The sequence below is a fragment of the Abrus precatorius genome, unplaced genomic scaffold (genome assembly GCF_003935025.1).
Source record: "Abrus precatorius isolate BTA unplaced genomic scaffold, Abrus_2018 Scaffold3, whole genome shotgun sequence".
Taxonomy (NCBI): domain Eukaryota; kingdom Viridiplantae; phylum Streptophyta; class Magnoliopsida; order Fabales; family Fabaceae; genus Abrus; species Abrus precatorius.
The window spans coordinates 21,834,383-21,848,010 of record NW_020874373.1 but is presented as its reverse complement, the minus strand read 5'-3'; the positions used below and the strand labels follow the sequence as shown (position 1 = coordinate 21,848,010).

General features: G+C 33.9%; 2 protein-coding genes across 4 annotated transcripts; one reads left to right on the top strand and one right to left on the bottom strand.

The window, feature by feature from the left end:
- Nucleotides 1-1,091: 1,091 nt before the first annotated feature.
- On the top strand, nucleotides 1,092-6,418 carry LOC113861522 (succinate dehydrogenase [ubiquinone] iron-sulfur subunit 2, mitochondrial-like). 2 transcript variants are annotated; one of them, XM_027494386.1, is made up of 3 exons: nucleotides 1,206-1,980; nucleotides 2,502-2,529; nucleotides 5,937-6,065. In XM_027494386.1, exons 1-2 carry the CDS (start codon nucleotides 1,316-1,318, stop codon nucleotides 2,518-2,520), a joined length of 684 nt encoding a protein of 227 aa, XP_027350187.1. In that variant the 5' UTR covers nucleotides 1,206-1,315; the 3' UTR covers nucleotides 2,521-2,529; nucleotides 5,937-6,065. The 2 variants fall into 2 exon arrangements, with proteins under 2 accessions (XP_027350186.1, XP_027350187.1); XM_027494385.1 differs by lacking the exon at nucleotides 2,502-2,529 and having other exon boundaries at nucleotides 1,092-1,980; nucleotides 5,937-6,418.
- Nucleotides 6,419-8,501: 2,083 nt separating this feature from the next.
- On the bottom strand, nucleotides 8,502-11,831 carry LOC113863224 (ATP synthase mitochondrial F1 complex assembly factor 2). 2 transcript variants are annotated; one of them, XM_027496723.1, is made up of 4 exons: nucleotides 11,347-11,828; nucleotides 9,560-9,734; nucleotides 9,012-9,289; nucleotides 8,502-8,911 (listed from the first exon to the last, which is right to left on the bottom strand). In XM_027496723.1, exons 1-4 carry the CDS (start codon nucleotides 11,776-11,778, stop codon nucleotides 8,804-8,806), a joined length of 993 nt encoding a protein of 330 aa, XP_027352524.1. In that variant the 5' UTR covers nucleotides 11,779-11,828; the 3' UTR covers nucleotides 8,502-8,803. The 2 variants fall into 2 exon arrangements, with proteins under 2 accessions (XP_027352524.1, XP_027352523.1); XM_027496722.1 differs by having other exon boundaries at nucleotides 8,573-8,911; nucleotides 9,012-9,304; nucleotides 11,347-11,831.
- Between the last annotated feature and the right edge of the window lie 1,797 nt (nucleotides 11,832-13,628).

Genomic DNA, 13,628 nt, shown 5'->3' with positions numbered 1-13,628 from the left:
TCTTAGTGCAAGTTTAAGTTACTTTTTCTCAAAAATATGAATTTGCTGAACTAGAATTAGAAGGAATAATGTTACTTGAACAAGACTTTATGGAGTTTTGGAATATGTTGATTGCTTGAAATATTTTTAACTATAGTAATTACCTAATATCATACTTTAATATTTTAAATTTTAAGTTAAAAACAATCTTTCTAAAATTATAACTATTTTTTATAATTATTTTATCTAAAGTGTCATAATTATTTTAAAAAAATTGTAAATATTTTATATATATAACTAAATAATTTAGGAACATTTTTCTTACTCAAATTGAGAGTAAATTTATATTTTAATATGTTGGTTGCAAAAAACTAATTATCTACTAATCAATTATATTTAATTTTTAATTATTATAATCATTCAGCATTATATTTTTGATTTGTTTAAAATTTTAAGTTATTATAATCTTTCAAAAGTTATACTTTTTATAAGAAATAATTACTAATATCTTTATATTTTAATTATTAAAATTTTTTCACATGTATTGTTATTAATTTTTATATTATTATTTATTATAAAATTTGTTTTAACATAACATTCATCATTACTTATAAAAATTGGTATATTTATTTATTTAATATATAAATTATTAACTTGAATATTTAATATTATAAATATTGTTAAAATGTATTATAAATTTATGACATATAAATATATTTTTTTAATCTAAAGGAATTATTTATTTATTTCTTAAAAAAATTAGAAAGAATAAATAATTTATTATAAATGTTATTATATTTTATTTTTATAAATATCTTATATATAAAAACAACATTATAATAATACTTATATTTTATTAATTTAATTTTAAAAATTACTAAAATTCTTTTAATTAATAAAGTATCGTAAAAAAATTTACCATATTAATTAGCTTTTGCCTAGAGTAATTAAATGAGTGACGGTCGTAGATACCGAATAACATAACATGATTAACTTAAACTCCTGGAGAGAGCCAAGCGAGCCTACGGTGAACACGCACCGCAGGAAAATATCAAACTGGATGCAGCTCGTAATTCACCACGTAACAACACCCGCTAAGCCGAAAACAATTCATGACCCGAAAACGACAACATCGGCGAAACCCAATTTTCATTTCCCAAAATAACCCCCTCACCATTCAAATTCACAACAATACCACAACCTCATATAAATAGTGAAAATCCATCACCACCCGATCCCTCCCAACACACAACACAACACTCCCCGATACCCATTTTGGTCATAAAACACGTTTTGTTCCCTTCAGTCTCACCAGGCATTTTCATTTCTCTTTTCAATGGCGACGGGCTTGCTGAAGAGGGCAGTGCACAGGATTCCATCGTCGCCGGCGTTCAAGCTGGCCCTCCTGCGGGCCCACGCATCGGAAGCCCAGGCCCAGAAGGTGGAGCCCAAGGCCCGCGACACCTCCACCCTGAAGACCTTCCAAATCTACCGTTGGAGCCCCGACAACCCATCAAAGCCCGAACTCAAAGACTACCAGATCAACCTGAAGGAGTGTGGGCCCATGGTCCTCGACGCCCTCATCAAGATCAAGAACGAGATCGACCCGACCCTAACGTTCCGTCGCTCGTGCCGCGAGGGGATCTGCGGCTCGTGCGCAATGAACATCGACGGCTGTAACGGTCTCGCATGCCTTACGAAAATTCCTTCGGAGAAAACGGCGACAACGATAACGCCGTTACCACACATGTTCGTTATTAAGGACCTGGTGGTGGACATGACCAATTTTTACAACCAGTATAAGAGCATTGAGCCGTGGCTTAAGCGGAAGAACCCACCACCGGTTCCTGGGAAGGAGATCCTGCAGAGTAAGAAGGACCGAGCCAAGCTTGATGGGATGTACGAGTGCATTCTGTGCGCCTGCTGTAGCACATCCTGCCCCAGTTACTGGTGGAACCCTGAGTCTTATCTTGGACCCGCGGCTTTGCTCCATGCTAATAGGTAATAACGCTCACATCATGCTGCTCTTTCTCTCTTCACTTTGTTTCGAATTGATTGACTTGCAGTTTTGTTGTTGGGTTCTGCGTTTTGCGTTAATCGGATTGGGATTGGGATTGGGATTGGGATTTGGAGTATTTCTAGTAGTTGGGGTTGTGGTTTAGGCGTGTCGTTTGATGCAATAACAACAGTGGAAGCCTTTTTTGTGTTGTCGTATGGATTTGGTTAAAAGAGATGCAATGAAAACCGTGTGTGTGTGCGTGTGTTTTTTTTTTTTTTTTTAAATGAAAATCATGTGTTTGATCTTTTTCGTTTCTTGTCTGATACCGCTGTATCAGGTGTCGTCGAAGTTATATTGCTTCCTTAAACACTAAAGGTTGTGTTTGGACCGGGGGGTTAAAATTCTAGAAAATATAAAAGCAATAATAAAGAATGCTTAGAATGTGAGTCAAGTATGAGAGAAGTTATTAATGATAAATATAAAAAGTTGAACATAATTAAGAGAATTTTAATTTATGGAAAAGTTATAATAAAAGCTTCTGAAAATTTGAGGTGAATAAGTTGATCCTAATTTATTTCACCACTTTGATTCATTTTATTTTCTTAAAACTTGTATTCTTGTTCAACAGCATGCTTTTTGAGAATTTTATTCAAACTAGCTCTGAACTGCATTATAATTTTCCCAATTCTTTTTTTCTTTCTCAAAATACTAGTGACAAACTTTTTTAAACTCCTCCATTTGACTCTAACCTTTTGTTAAATGCTTGCATCCCACTACAAAGATTCTGTACTGTGTATGCTGTCACATTGATTTTCTTGGTTGGAACTGAGGTCATGAGAGGAAATTGGTTTTGAGTGTGCGTGTGTTTTGTTTTGTCAGTTAGTTAATTTATGCTGAGTATTATATTTGGTGGATTCTATGTTTTTATTGTATTGTTATGTTGAGGTAGATTTGAAGCTTCAGTTGAGAAAGGATTATAGTTCACACCTGCCATAAAAACATAGCAATACAACTATAATCAACCACTGCCTTTTTCTTGTTTACCTTTTTTCTTGTTCCCCATTCCTTTTATCAAACGCCATATGGGACAAAGGCATTTTATGCTAATCGAGATTGGGCATCTCTTCATGCTGTTGAAGCAAGAGATATTCTCTCTTCTCCACATGCCAGTGTCTAGGATGAAATTGTGCTAATGGGAATGCATGCTCTCAATAGACTGCATTGTTACAATTTCACAAAATAGTACCTTTTCAGTAAAAAGGTATTTCTAAATGGACATGAGTTGACTTAGGCATTTATTGGGACTCTTGCCACTCGCCCTAATGGTTTCTACACTTCCAGGAGTGATATGTTCCTTTTGGAGAGCATGACCTATTTGAAAGCCTTCCAAGTCAAAGGCACTCTTGAATTCCCACTTACTTGAGCGTGTCCTTGAATGTTGTATAGGTATCATTCTTTTGCCTCCCAAGTTTTTCAGAAAATAAGTACTTGTGTTGTTCAATCATTGAATTCTGCTTTGCTCCTCATCAATAGCCCCTTTGCACTTAAGTGGGATTTTTCTTCCTTAAGTGCATTAATGCTTCCATGTAATACTCATTTTGTTCTTGTTCTTTCTCAAGCTTTCACTGAACATCGTTCTCTCATTCGACCATTCCAAAGGATGCTCATCTTGACCCCACCTTTTACCTGTTTCATATAATTTTCTAATACTATGCTGCAAGGACCTGTTAACAGAGAAATATTATTAATATATAATTTGTGAAAGTTAAAATCTTTCCTTTGTGATGGCTTGATTTTGACTTTTGGTAGCTAATGGAGCAGATATTTGTCATGTAATGTCGTTTCTTCAAAGGCAAAACCCCTTGTTTATTGACCCGTCATGCCTAGACCTTTCGTTTCTCTTTCTATATTCACTTTGTTTTGTATGCAATTTTATCGTTTGTCTTGTGCACTGTTTTTGAGGAAGATTCATTCCTTAGAGGCATCTTTCAAAAACATGGGGCCTGTATCTTGCAAAAATGCATGTTTTTTTTGTATGAATGTATGCCATGTATATGCATGTTACGTGATAATGTCATGCAAGAAAGTTATGAATGTGCTATATTGCCTTCATTTCTTCTGAGTTTTTTTAAATGTTATTCATACAAAATTGCACTTCTCTTTTTTCTTTTCCTTTGTGCACATCGCTTGACTAAAAAATTTTATCAGACCTTGCTATAGCACTCTACTCAGCTTAGGAATGACCAAACTTCACCTTCCTGTTCCCTTTGGTGACTTTTATTAACTAGAGATGGACTAGACACTTAATCTTAAGAGATAGATAAAAGAAACAAAGTATTTAAGCATGTTTCGGAGAGTGTCTTCCTTTGCTCTTTTTAAATACTGACCATGTTAACCCCTTTAATGGATGGTTCAAAAACTTAGGAAGTGCACTAAGATGGACCTCTTTGGATCATCATCTTCTTGTTCCTCAAGAGTGAACCAAACAAGTGAACCATAAAAGTTCTCCAGGAGAAAATGAGAGTTGCTTGAATTCCCATTTACTTTTTTTTCTTGTTCCTCAATCCCATTTTTGAAATCCATAAGCTGTAGAGACTGGCGTTTCTTCATGCAATAGAAGCAAGAGATATTCTCTCTCTTCTGCATGCTAGTGTCCAGTATGAAATTGTACTAGGTGCAATGGCTAAAAGAGGACATAATGGGAATGCATGCTCCCAATAGACTGCACTATCACAATTTCATGAAAGAAGTACCTTTTAGATAGAATGTCCTTCATTTAGAAAAATCATGAGGCTGTTGTGGGCTTAAAGAATCTGATCTTACATGACTTCATTGATTGCTTCTAAATATATTTCTGCATTGCACATTTTCATTAATTCCATTTGGTAACTAATTTTAATTTCTGTTGTTGATACTGGTTCTGTACTTTGGGGAGCACAAGAGTTTCCAAATTAATTCTTTAAGAAACAAGCAAGGCAACAGAGGAATTTCTGTACACTTTCCTTATACTTGGGCTGAATAGAATGCTACGGACCTGTATCCATAGCCGAAAATATCATAATTTTATGTGAGGAGGAGCAAGAGGTGTGATGCATCTGATTAGATCCCAGGGAGATACATAGCCAACTGCTGAGTTGGCAGCTTGGGGGCAATGTGCATGAGTGGTTGTGGGCCATTGACAGAGAGGTTATATGGAGGGGGAAGGGGAGGGTGGACTTAGGAGAGTACAGGCACTCTTGAATTGCCTATAATACCGCTTTATTTTCTATATTATATGATACCTGTAAGTACTGCTATAAAGGATCTGGTAGTTTGGCAAGGACTGATACTTGAATAATAGAGATTGTTAGTTTCTTCTGCATTTTTCTGGTACCTATTATAGAGTCTTCTAGATGGAGCTTAATTTGCCTCTTTTTTTGTTTTAATGAATTATTTTAATCTTCTTTTCTTTTTTAGTCCTTTTCAAGGTTTATTTTAAATTCTTGGATATCTACCAGTGGTATTGCAATCTGTCATTGTTTGTATATGTGACTTATTTTGGTTGCTTAGCATCATATAGGTTTTAGTAAGAATATGACAAACTACCCGCTTTGTTTTCTTGCCATGGCTCTTTTAACCAACTTTAGCTGATGTATACTGAATTACGAAGTCAGTCAGTAAGCACTTCAGACCTGATGACTTTTCCATTAAACTCATTGCATATGATCTACTGCATTCTATCTCTGATAGCTGACTACCAGTTCTTGGTATTGTTAAATCAACAAAAGATTGGCAATAATTTTTATTGAAATTCCTTATTAATTTGGCTGCAATTGCAATTTGCAAGCAGCCTGCCGAAGGAATGACTAAACCTCCCTTCCTTTCCACCCTCTCCCCAAAAAGGAAAAAACAGGAAGACTCTGTTGGCAGTTGTGTTATTCAAAGCTGACATATTGTTTGTGTGTGATGGAATTGGCAGGTGGATCAGTGACAGCCGTGATGAGTACACTAAGGAGAGATTGGAGGCCATAAATGATGAATTCAAGCTCTACCGTTGCCACACCATATTGAATTGTGCTCGGGCCTGTCCTAAGGGGTTGAACCCAGGAAAGCAAATCTCACATATCAAGTCACTTCAGCCAAAAGCTTGAAATTCTATTATTAGAGCTTGATGGTGTTTGCATTTGATCATTTATGTTGGGATTTTGATTTTCCTTCAAAATTGGGGATGATTTAGCCATATATTCTTAATAAAACCTGAGTGTCCCTTTTGTAAAACTTGGGTTTTAAGTTTATATTACCTCCTTTGTTTTTGAAATAAATGTTAATAATAGCCAACAGACCCCATCTCATAAAGTGGCTTTAGCTAGCTATATTGTATCCGGATATACAAGCTAAATGCTCTCGCTCCCTGGATTTTTTCTGAAAAGATACTTTGCACTGAAAATTATGAGTTTAAACTAACCGCTCCAGAAGTTTTTTTTATTTTTTTTATGATAAATATCTTTTAAGAATTTGATTTGACCGAGTCCAGTGATTTCACATGATAATGGCTTGATTGTTTTTATTTTATGAAGTTGACCGTCCTTATAGGAGGCTTTGCATGTGATTGTATTGGGCACTTGGAACCACACCTCATGCTACCATAACAGCCATTATCTTGCTTTCCAATCGTGTTAAATTTTAGGCCAAAGTGATGATTGTTTTGCTGCCTGGCATTACGTTTAATTTGATTAATTTTTTTAATTATCAAATTATGAATTGGCAGATGTCTGAAAATGTTTATTTTGATAGTTCTTTAAATAGTTAAAGGAATTAATTAATGTAGTACGATATCATTAAACGATTTATCAAAATCCAATGATAGTTCGCGTAAAACATTACACCTAGTAGATCAAAATCCAATCCATTTGATATTCTGATAATAATTTGCTGCCCGTCTTTATCAGCCAACAGCTGATTCATCTTTACGGTTTCTTTATTATTGTGTGGATGTGTTAGGAGTGTGGTAGTTGAGTGCATGTTTGGTTGGCCATGGTTGCTCTATTGAAACCACAATTATATAAAGGAGACTTAACCAAACTAAAAATATTGAATATGAAGCGCTCGATGCATAGAATTGTCATGAGGGATTTTCGATTTAATTTGGGAATCAGTATACTCAAAATCAGAAGATGTGTGTATTCACAATTAACACGACTTAAGAATGATCATTACATCTAATTACAGAATACATAAAATTATGAACATGTGAAAGAGATTTAATGATTTACGTATCTGAAATCAAAACAGGTTAAGCTCTCCTATAACTCGGAACTTCAAGAGTTGACAACCTTATATAATACGATATTGAGGAAACTTAATATAAGATTGAACTAATCTCATAGCAAGGAAAGATATCACCACCGTCAGTCATGAAGTGGATGGCAGTGGCTTGGTTTATGGTTTTCGTGATTTCTTTTGAGCATGGCTTTATTGTTCAAGGTAGCTCTCGCCTTTCAATTCTCGGGATTTCTCAGGGCATCCAATCATCTCAATATGTGACTGTAACAGGTAATGCAGTGAAAACGACAACAAGCTTAACCATTTTGGTAACTTGTAATTCACATTCTTTCATGCAACTCTACGCTACAAAGGTCCATATTAATTTACTCTACAGAAATTGCATATTTCATAAATCCTTACAAGACAGGCAAATGATATTTCTGCAGGATGCAACAATGATTGCGACACAGCATGTTGCAACTGTGACATCACAAAACTGCCACCACTTTGTGTACTATGCTGCCAAGAAGATCCTTAAAACGGACAGGTATGTTTAGCAACAAGTGAACCACATTGTTGTACACTAAATTTAGTTTTCAAAAAAATATTTTTCGTTTCAACTTCATCACTAATTTAAAGGTTGAATTCATTTGAACTTTTAAATTGAAGTAACCCAAAAGAACCTGCTTAGCTGCATTTTGAATTTGATACTAGTACGGTTTCCACCCAAAAATCTCATGGTCATGATTTGATGAGCATTCAACCCGGGATTTCTTATCTTATGGATGGTTGATTTATTTTTTGTTTTTTGTTAATTTTAACAAGGGAACTATAGTTAATCAACTCATATTAGCCATTGATGTTTTACCCTACCCCCTCACCATAAATAAAAAAGACAACTTAAACTATCTCATCGAGGGTACGATGTATTCACAAAACCAAAAGGATTGCATCCTTCACACTTAACTTTTACCAAAGTATGCAGAAGCTTTCCAGGGACTTGGATTGTCTCTTACAATACTAGCTCTTTGCCTAAAATATAAAGAAAGAGGTGAAGGAATTTGATTTGCGTTCAATCCCAGATAACCGCAAAGTTTGTCAACGAGGGAGCCGGCCTAACCAGCAGAATGAAAGACTGATTGAGTAATGGAACTTAATAAGTGAAACAAATAGAGAATCGTTAAAAATATAGCAATCAATCAGTCGAAGCGTACCAAAAAACTTCCAATTATAATGTCAATTCAACATAAAAAATCCTGGTATCACTCCATATTTCATCATCATCTTCCAATCCACAACCCACAACTTTGTTTCCCAATTCATATAGAACAGAAAGAAATCACTTGTACAAAGAATTTTACCTCTTATTCCAGGAGAAATCAGGCCCTGCAAAGCCATGTTATATTGTTTCAACTTATGACAAAACTGTAACCAGATAAGAACCCATCTACAAAACAAATTATGCGTACCCAAGAATATTGCCTCAATAAAGTTCTGGATATTACAACACACTGATTTCCTATTCTAGCCTGATAGCTAGTTCTTAGGATGGTGGCTTAAACATGACAGGATGTTATAAACCTATATGCTTCTGGACAAACCAAGAAATACAATTGCTGATGAAATCTGCACCTTCAGATCAGCGATATCCACATCATGGCCACCTTCAACAAGGCCCCACCTGTCCACCTGTAAAACAAGTCAATTTATTTCACAGATCATGGTTACATTCATGCCTGTTAATATATATTAATCAGGCTACAGATTAGAATGATAGTCATGTAAGTACCTGTAAATCTTCTTCAAGTCTAATAAGTTCAATTGCTTCCTCAATTAGCAATTTCCCACGCACCATTCCAATAGCAATAATTAACGAGTGTGCTGATGCTGCAATAGCATCAATTGTTGCCAATTCACAATCATCTGCTTTCTTTAGAAGGTTCTCTACAGCCATTACAAGACCATCTTCCTGCTTTCCACCAAAAATGCTGGAGTATACAACAGGCTTAAAGCCAAATTCTGACTCCACCCAGCGAAGCAGAGGATCAATTTTCTCCACTTGGCAATCTGCAAATAGTGAATCTTCCAATTCAAATCCACACATACTTAAAATTAGTAAGATGTTTTTTTAACCCAAATAACTTCGATGAACAAAAACATTGCAAGAAAAAAAAATTCAGCAATTGTTGTATTTACATCAGCTAAACAAGTAGATTAAAAGTGCTCCACAAAAAAGATTTTTGGTTTTTTACAAGGTAATTTTAAGATGATGACTTCAACTGACCAAATTCTAATTACTAAGCATGTATTTACATCTTCTATCAACTAATATGATACCATGTACATAGCTTGTCAGCTCTTGGTCATCAGGTGCACGACAAAACACTAAATCTTGATTAAATTTCTTCATCAAATTGTCAATAATTCTGGTCCTTGTGAGTGGAACTCTTTCCAAGGCAGTGCAAGCAAGTCTCATAAGAGGCATTGTAAAGGGTCTTATGCCATCCGTTTGCTACAAAAACAAGCTTCATTAGCAGTTCACTTTAAATATGACACTCTTAAGCATCCAAATATATTAAACAGAATATATGCAGCTTCAAACGGAGACCATTTATAGATTTTGAATGACAATTTAAGGGTTAAATAATCATACAAAGGAGAGGCTTGTATGAGCAACATTATCCCCATCAAGTGACTTCAATTATTATAACCCTATTTGGAGGAAAATTTAAGATAATGAAATGAAATTCAAAGCTTTCAAGAAATCCGAAGGGAAATAAGCATCTTTCTTTGGTGTGATGGATGATAAGAGACACAAGGCAGCTCTAGAATTTAAAATTAGGCAATTATGATAAAAGCAGCCATGAGCTAACTGTAAGTGCATGAGTGAACTACAAATTTTCAAAAAGGTGGTTGTTGTCAAGGCATTAGATTGGTCTTATAACCATATAGCAATTCTCAAATAACAAAATCATATACGTTGGATGAAATTACAGTTCTGTCCAATTGCTATCAATGCGCATGGCAGAAAATAAAGTCTAACTCCCTAAGCAGGTCTTTATTTTAGTAAAATGTTCACATAACATAACAAGGTCATATTTCAAATATTGCATCAATTTCTCTCTCTCTCTAAATAGACATTAAATAGGTCTCACCTCTCTCTCTTAACAGAAAAGAGATAGACATGAACTTTTACACAGCCTTGTTTTTTGTCCCCACTTCCTTTACAATAAATGGAAATCACATTCTTCTACTTCAACTATATCTCCTATAGGAAATTGTGAAAAACACTGCCATTATGACTTGGTAACAACTTTTACTTAAAAGTCATTGTGAACAAAAAGTCAACACAACACTCAACAATGAGTACAAAACCCAAAAGCCATAAAACAATAAGCAAGTCTTTTCCTAGCTTTATAAATCAAACGTCATAATTTTTGTGATAAATCATGTCTATAGACAAATTATTAACTTCGAATTCCTTCTTAATTGTTTCACCAATAGGTTTTCTCCATCTACCTTTACCAAGGGCTACCCTCCATTTGATTTACTCTCCTTAATGGACTTTTTACAAGTGGTAAATTTTACAATGAGAGAGTATTTTATGCTTTCTTACACGTATAATAATTATGATAATTAATTTTATATTAGCAGAGTATAGTTAGTGATTTATTTGAAAAAAACGTAAATATTCTTTAATTTCTAAGATATTAAAGAAATCATAACCCTCAATTTAGAGAGAGTATAAAATGTACATCAAGTTTAGGATTGCCGTATCAAGCACTTTTACAAGTCTTCTCACACATGTCCAAACTATTCAATGCATGATTCTAACATCTTTTCTACAATAGGACTACCCCAACTTTTTCTCCAATTTATACATTCCTAATCCTAAATTTTCTAACAAACACTTTTCTCAGAGTTGAGTTTAAATAATAAAAAATAATAAACTTTTATTAGAAATATGACATTTATTACATTGAGATATAAAAACGTTATAATATATATATAATGCTTAAACTCTACTTTAAAATTAACAAAAATCGAAATTAAAAAAGAAAAAAGAAAAAGAAAATGAGTAAAGGAATTAGGCAACAAGAAGACAATGGGCGCGTGGAGCATACTTGATATTCCCATTCAGCAGCAATTGCCTTGGCAAGATAAACTGTAGGAAGTTTGAGGGGTCTCCTAGAAGGTGTCTTTAGGGTTCTGTAATCAAGCATAACCGTCCAACCGTTCCCGTCATCAGCTACTCGAGTGGTCACCTCTTTGTAGAATCGCTTTCCCACGATCGAACCCGTCATGAACGACATCGGCATCGTCACCGACGACGACGACGAGGACGAGGACGAGGACGACTTCCACCTCCCCGCCGGCGCCTTCAGGTACACCTTCTCTCCCTCCGACGAAAAAGTGAACGATGACGATGACGGCGATTGCTCCTCGTCCGCCGCCGCCACAGATGCCAACCGCCGGCGAATCTGGTGAACTGAGAGTGCCCTCAGAAAATTAGGGTTCGTTGGTTTTATAGATTTTCTTATTACCGAGTGAGCCATTCTTTTTAAAAAGGTTCTCTTCTCAGTTCTTTGAGCTCGGTTAAGTTCAGAAGGGTATTATCAGATTCAGAAAGAAGGGACTATAACGAGAATAAAGTAAGGAGAGAAACGAGGATGGTGGGCCTTCCAAGGCCCATAGAATAAGATTCTTGGGCTTAGATTTATGTATTTATTATTATGCTTTTTCTTTATCTTCATAGGTTTATTTATGGACAAAATTAGAGTGTAATTTTTAATTAACTTTTATCTCGATACAGAATATTTATTTAATATTATCATAAATAATCAAAATAAAATTTTAATTTTAAGTAAAAAGGAAATAGTTAAAAAATTAGACTTATTATACTTATTATTAATATAGTTTATATTTTTTAGTTGTAACGTTTAAGACGTTATTGCACTATTTTTAGTAGGTTCAATAAATTTAAAATTTAGAATATTAAATAAAAAAATTCATGAATTAATATGTAGTGTAAGTTTAGATTTTTTTTATTTTAAAAATTTTAATATTAGAGAATTTTATTTATTATTGTTCACTTAAATTTATAGCGGACAAAAAATGAGTTCAATCAAATTTGAATTTGAAATTAAAACTAAGAATAATAATTTTTTGGTCGAAGTTTACCTTTAAGTGAGTTATTATGGTTTATTGTGTTTTTTTTTTACTTGAATATTATTTAGGGTAATTTTCACTTTTTTAAAGAAAAATTTGTAAAAATAATAATAAAATAAATATTTTTTTTATGTCGTCACCCCTTAATTGAAAATGGTTCTTTGTTATATACTCTTAAATCTTAATTAAAATTTTAACATATATTTCTAATCACCTCAAGTAAAAAAATCATACAATACTTTATTATACATATACATTTCACAAGTTTATATATTTAAAACTCATAAATACCTAATTAAATATATGTATTTCAATTGTTCATAAATTTTTAACTTCATATGGACCCCAATAGATAATTAATTATTTGAGTTAACTTATTGTCTAGTAATAAATATCTGGCGATCGTGACATCTGTAACACTCTCATTTTTATTTCTTATTTTTGAGAAAAAATAGAAATCTTGGTGTAGGATATCTCGCTCAAGTAAGATATGTCTCATTTAAGCAAGATATGTCTCGCTTAAGTGAGATAAGTTTCACTCAAGCGAGAGAGAATAATGTTGTCCCAACTGTCTTCTCACCTACGTGAGAAGTGGCTCTCTCAAGTGAGAAGGGGTCTTGCAGGAAAATTTGGGAACTTTTTGGACCAATTCTCGTTCAGACACGAATATCTCTTGTTCAGGTAAGAATATCAAAAAAAGGCTGAAAAATCATTATCTATTTTTCTCGCTTAAGCAAAACATGTGAGTTTGAAGTATCTTAAGAGAGTTTGCATTGAGAAATTTTATGTTTCACCAAAATCAGCTCTCTTTGTTCTCTTCATTCTTTCCCTCTCCCTTCTTAGAGAAAGCCCCTTCTAATCCTAAATCTATCTTAGATCTGAGCTTGAATGTCGATTTCACTCAAATCTAAGTAAGTTTTTGGAGCCTACCTCTTGAATCTCATTCTTATTTCTTTATTTTATCTTTTTATAATAATACTCTACCCTGTAATATTAGGAATAACTCTAACCTTTAGATAGTGTCTCTAGTCAAGACATGGAGTTTCTCTCTCGAGCTCACAAAAAACTTAGTCTTAGAAACTTATTTCTAGGTAAGTGATAAATGCATTTTATACTTGGTCTTATAATGTAATTCATGAATGATAATTGAGATTTTTGAGCTATTCATTAAAAGAATTTATTATTAAGTCTATTTTATTCATATTTTAGGAAAAAAAGGATCAAGAAGTGAAAGCTT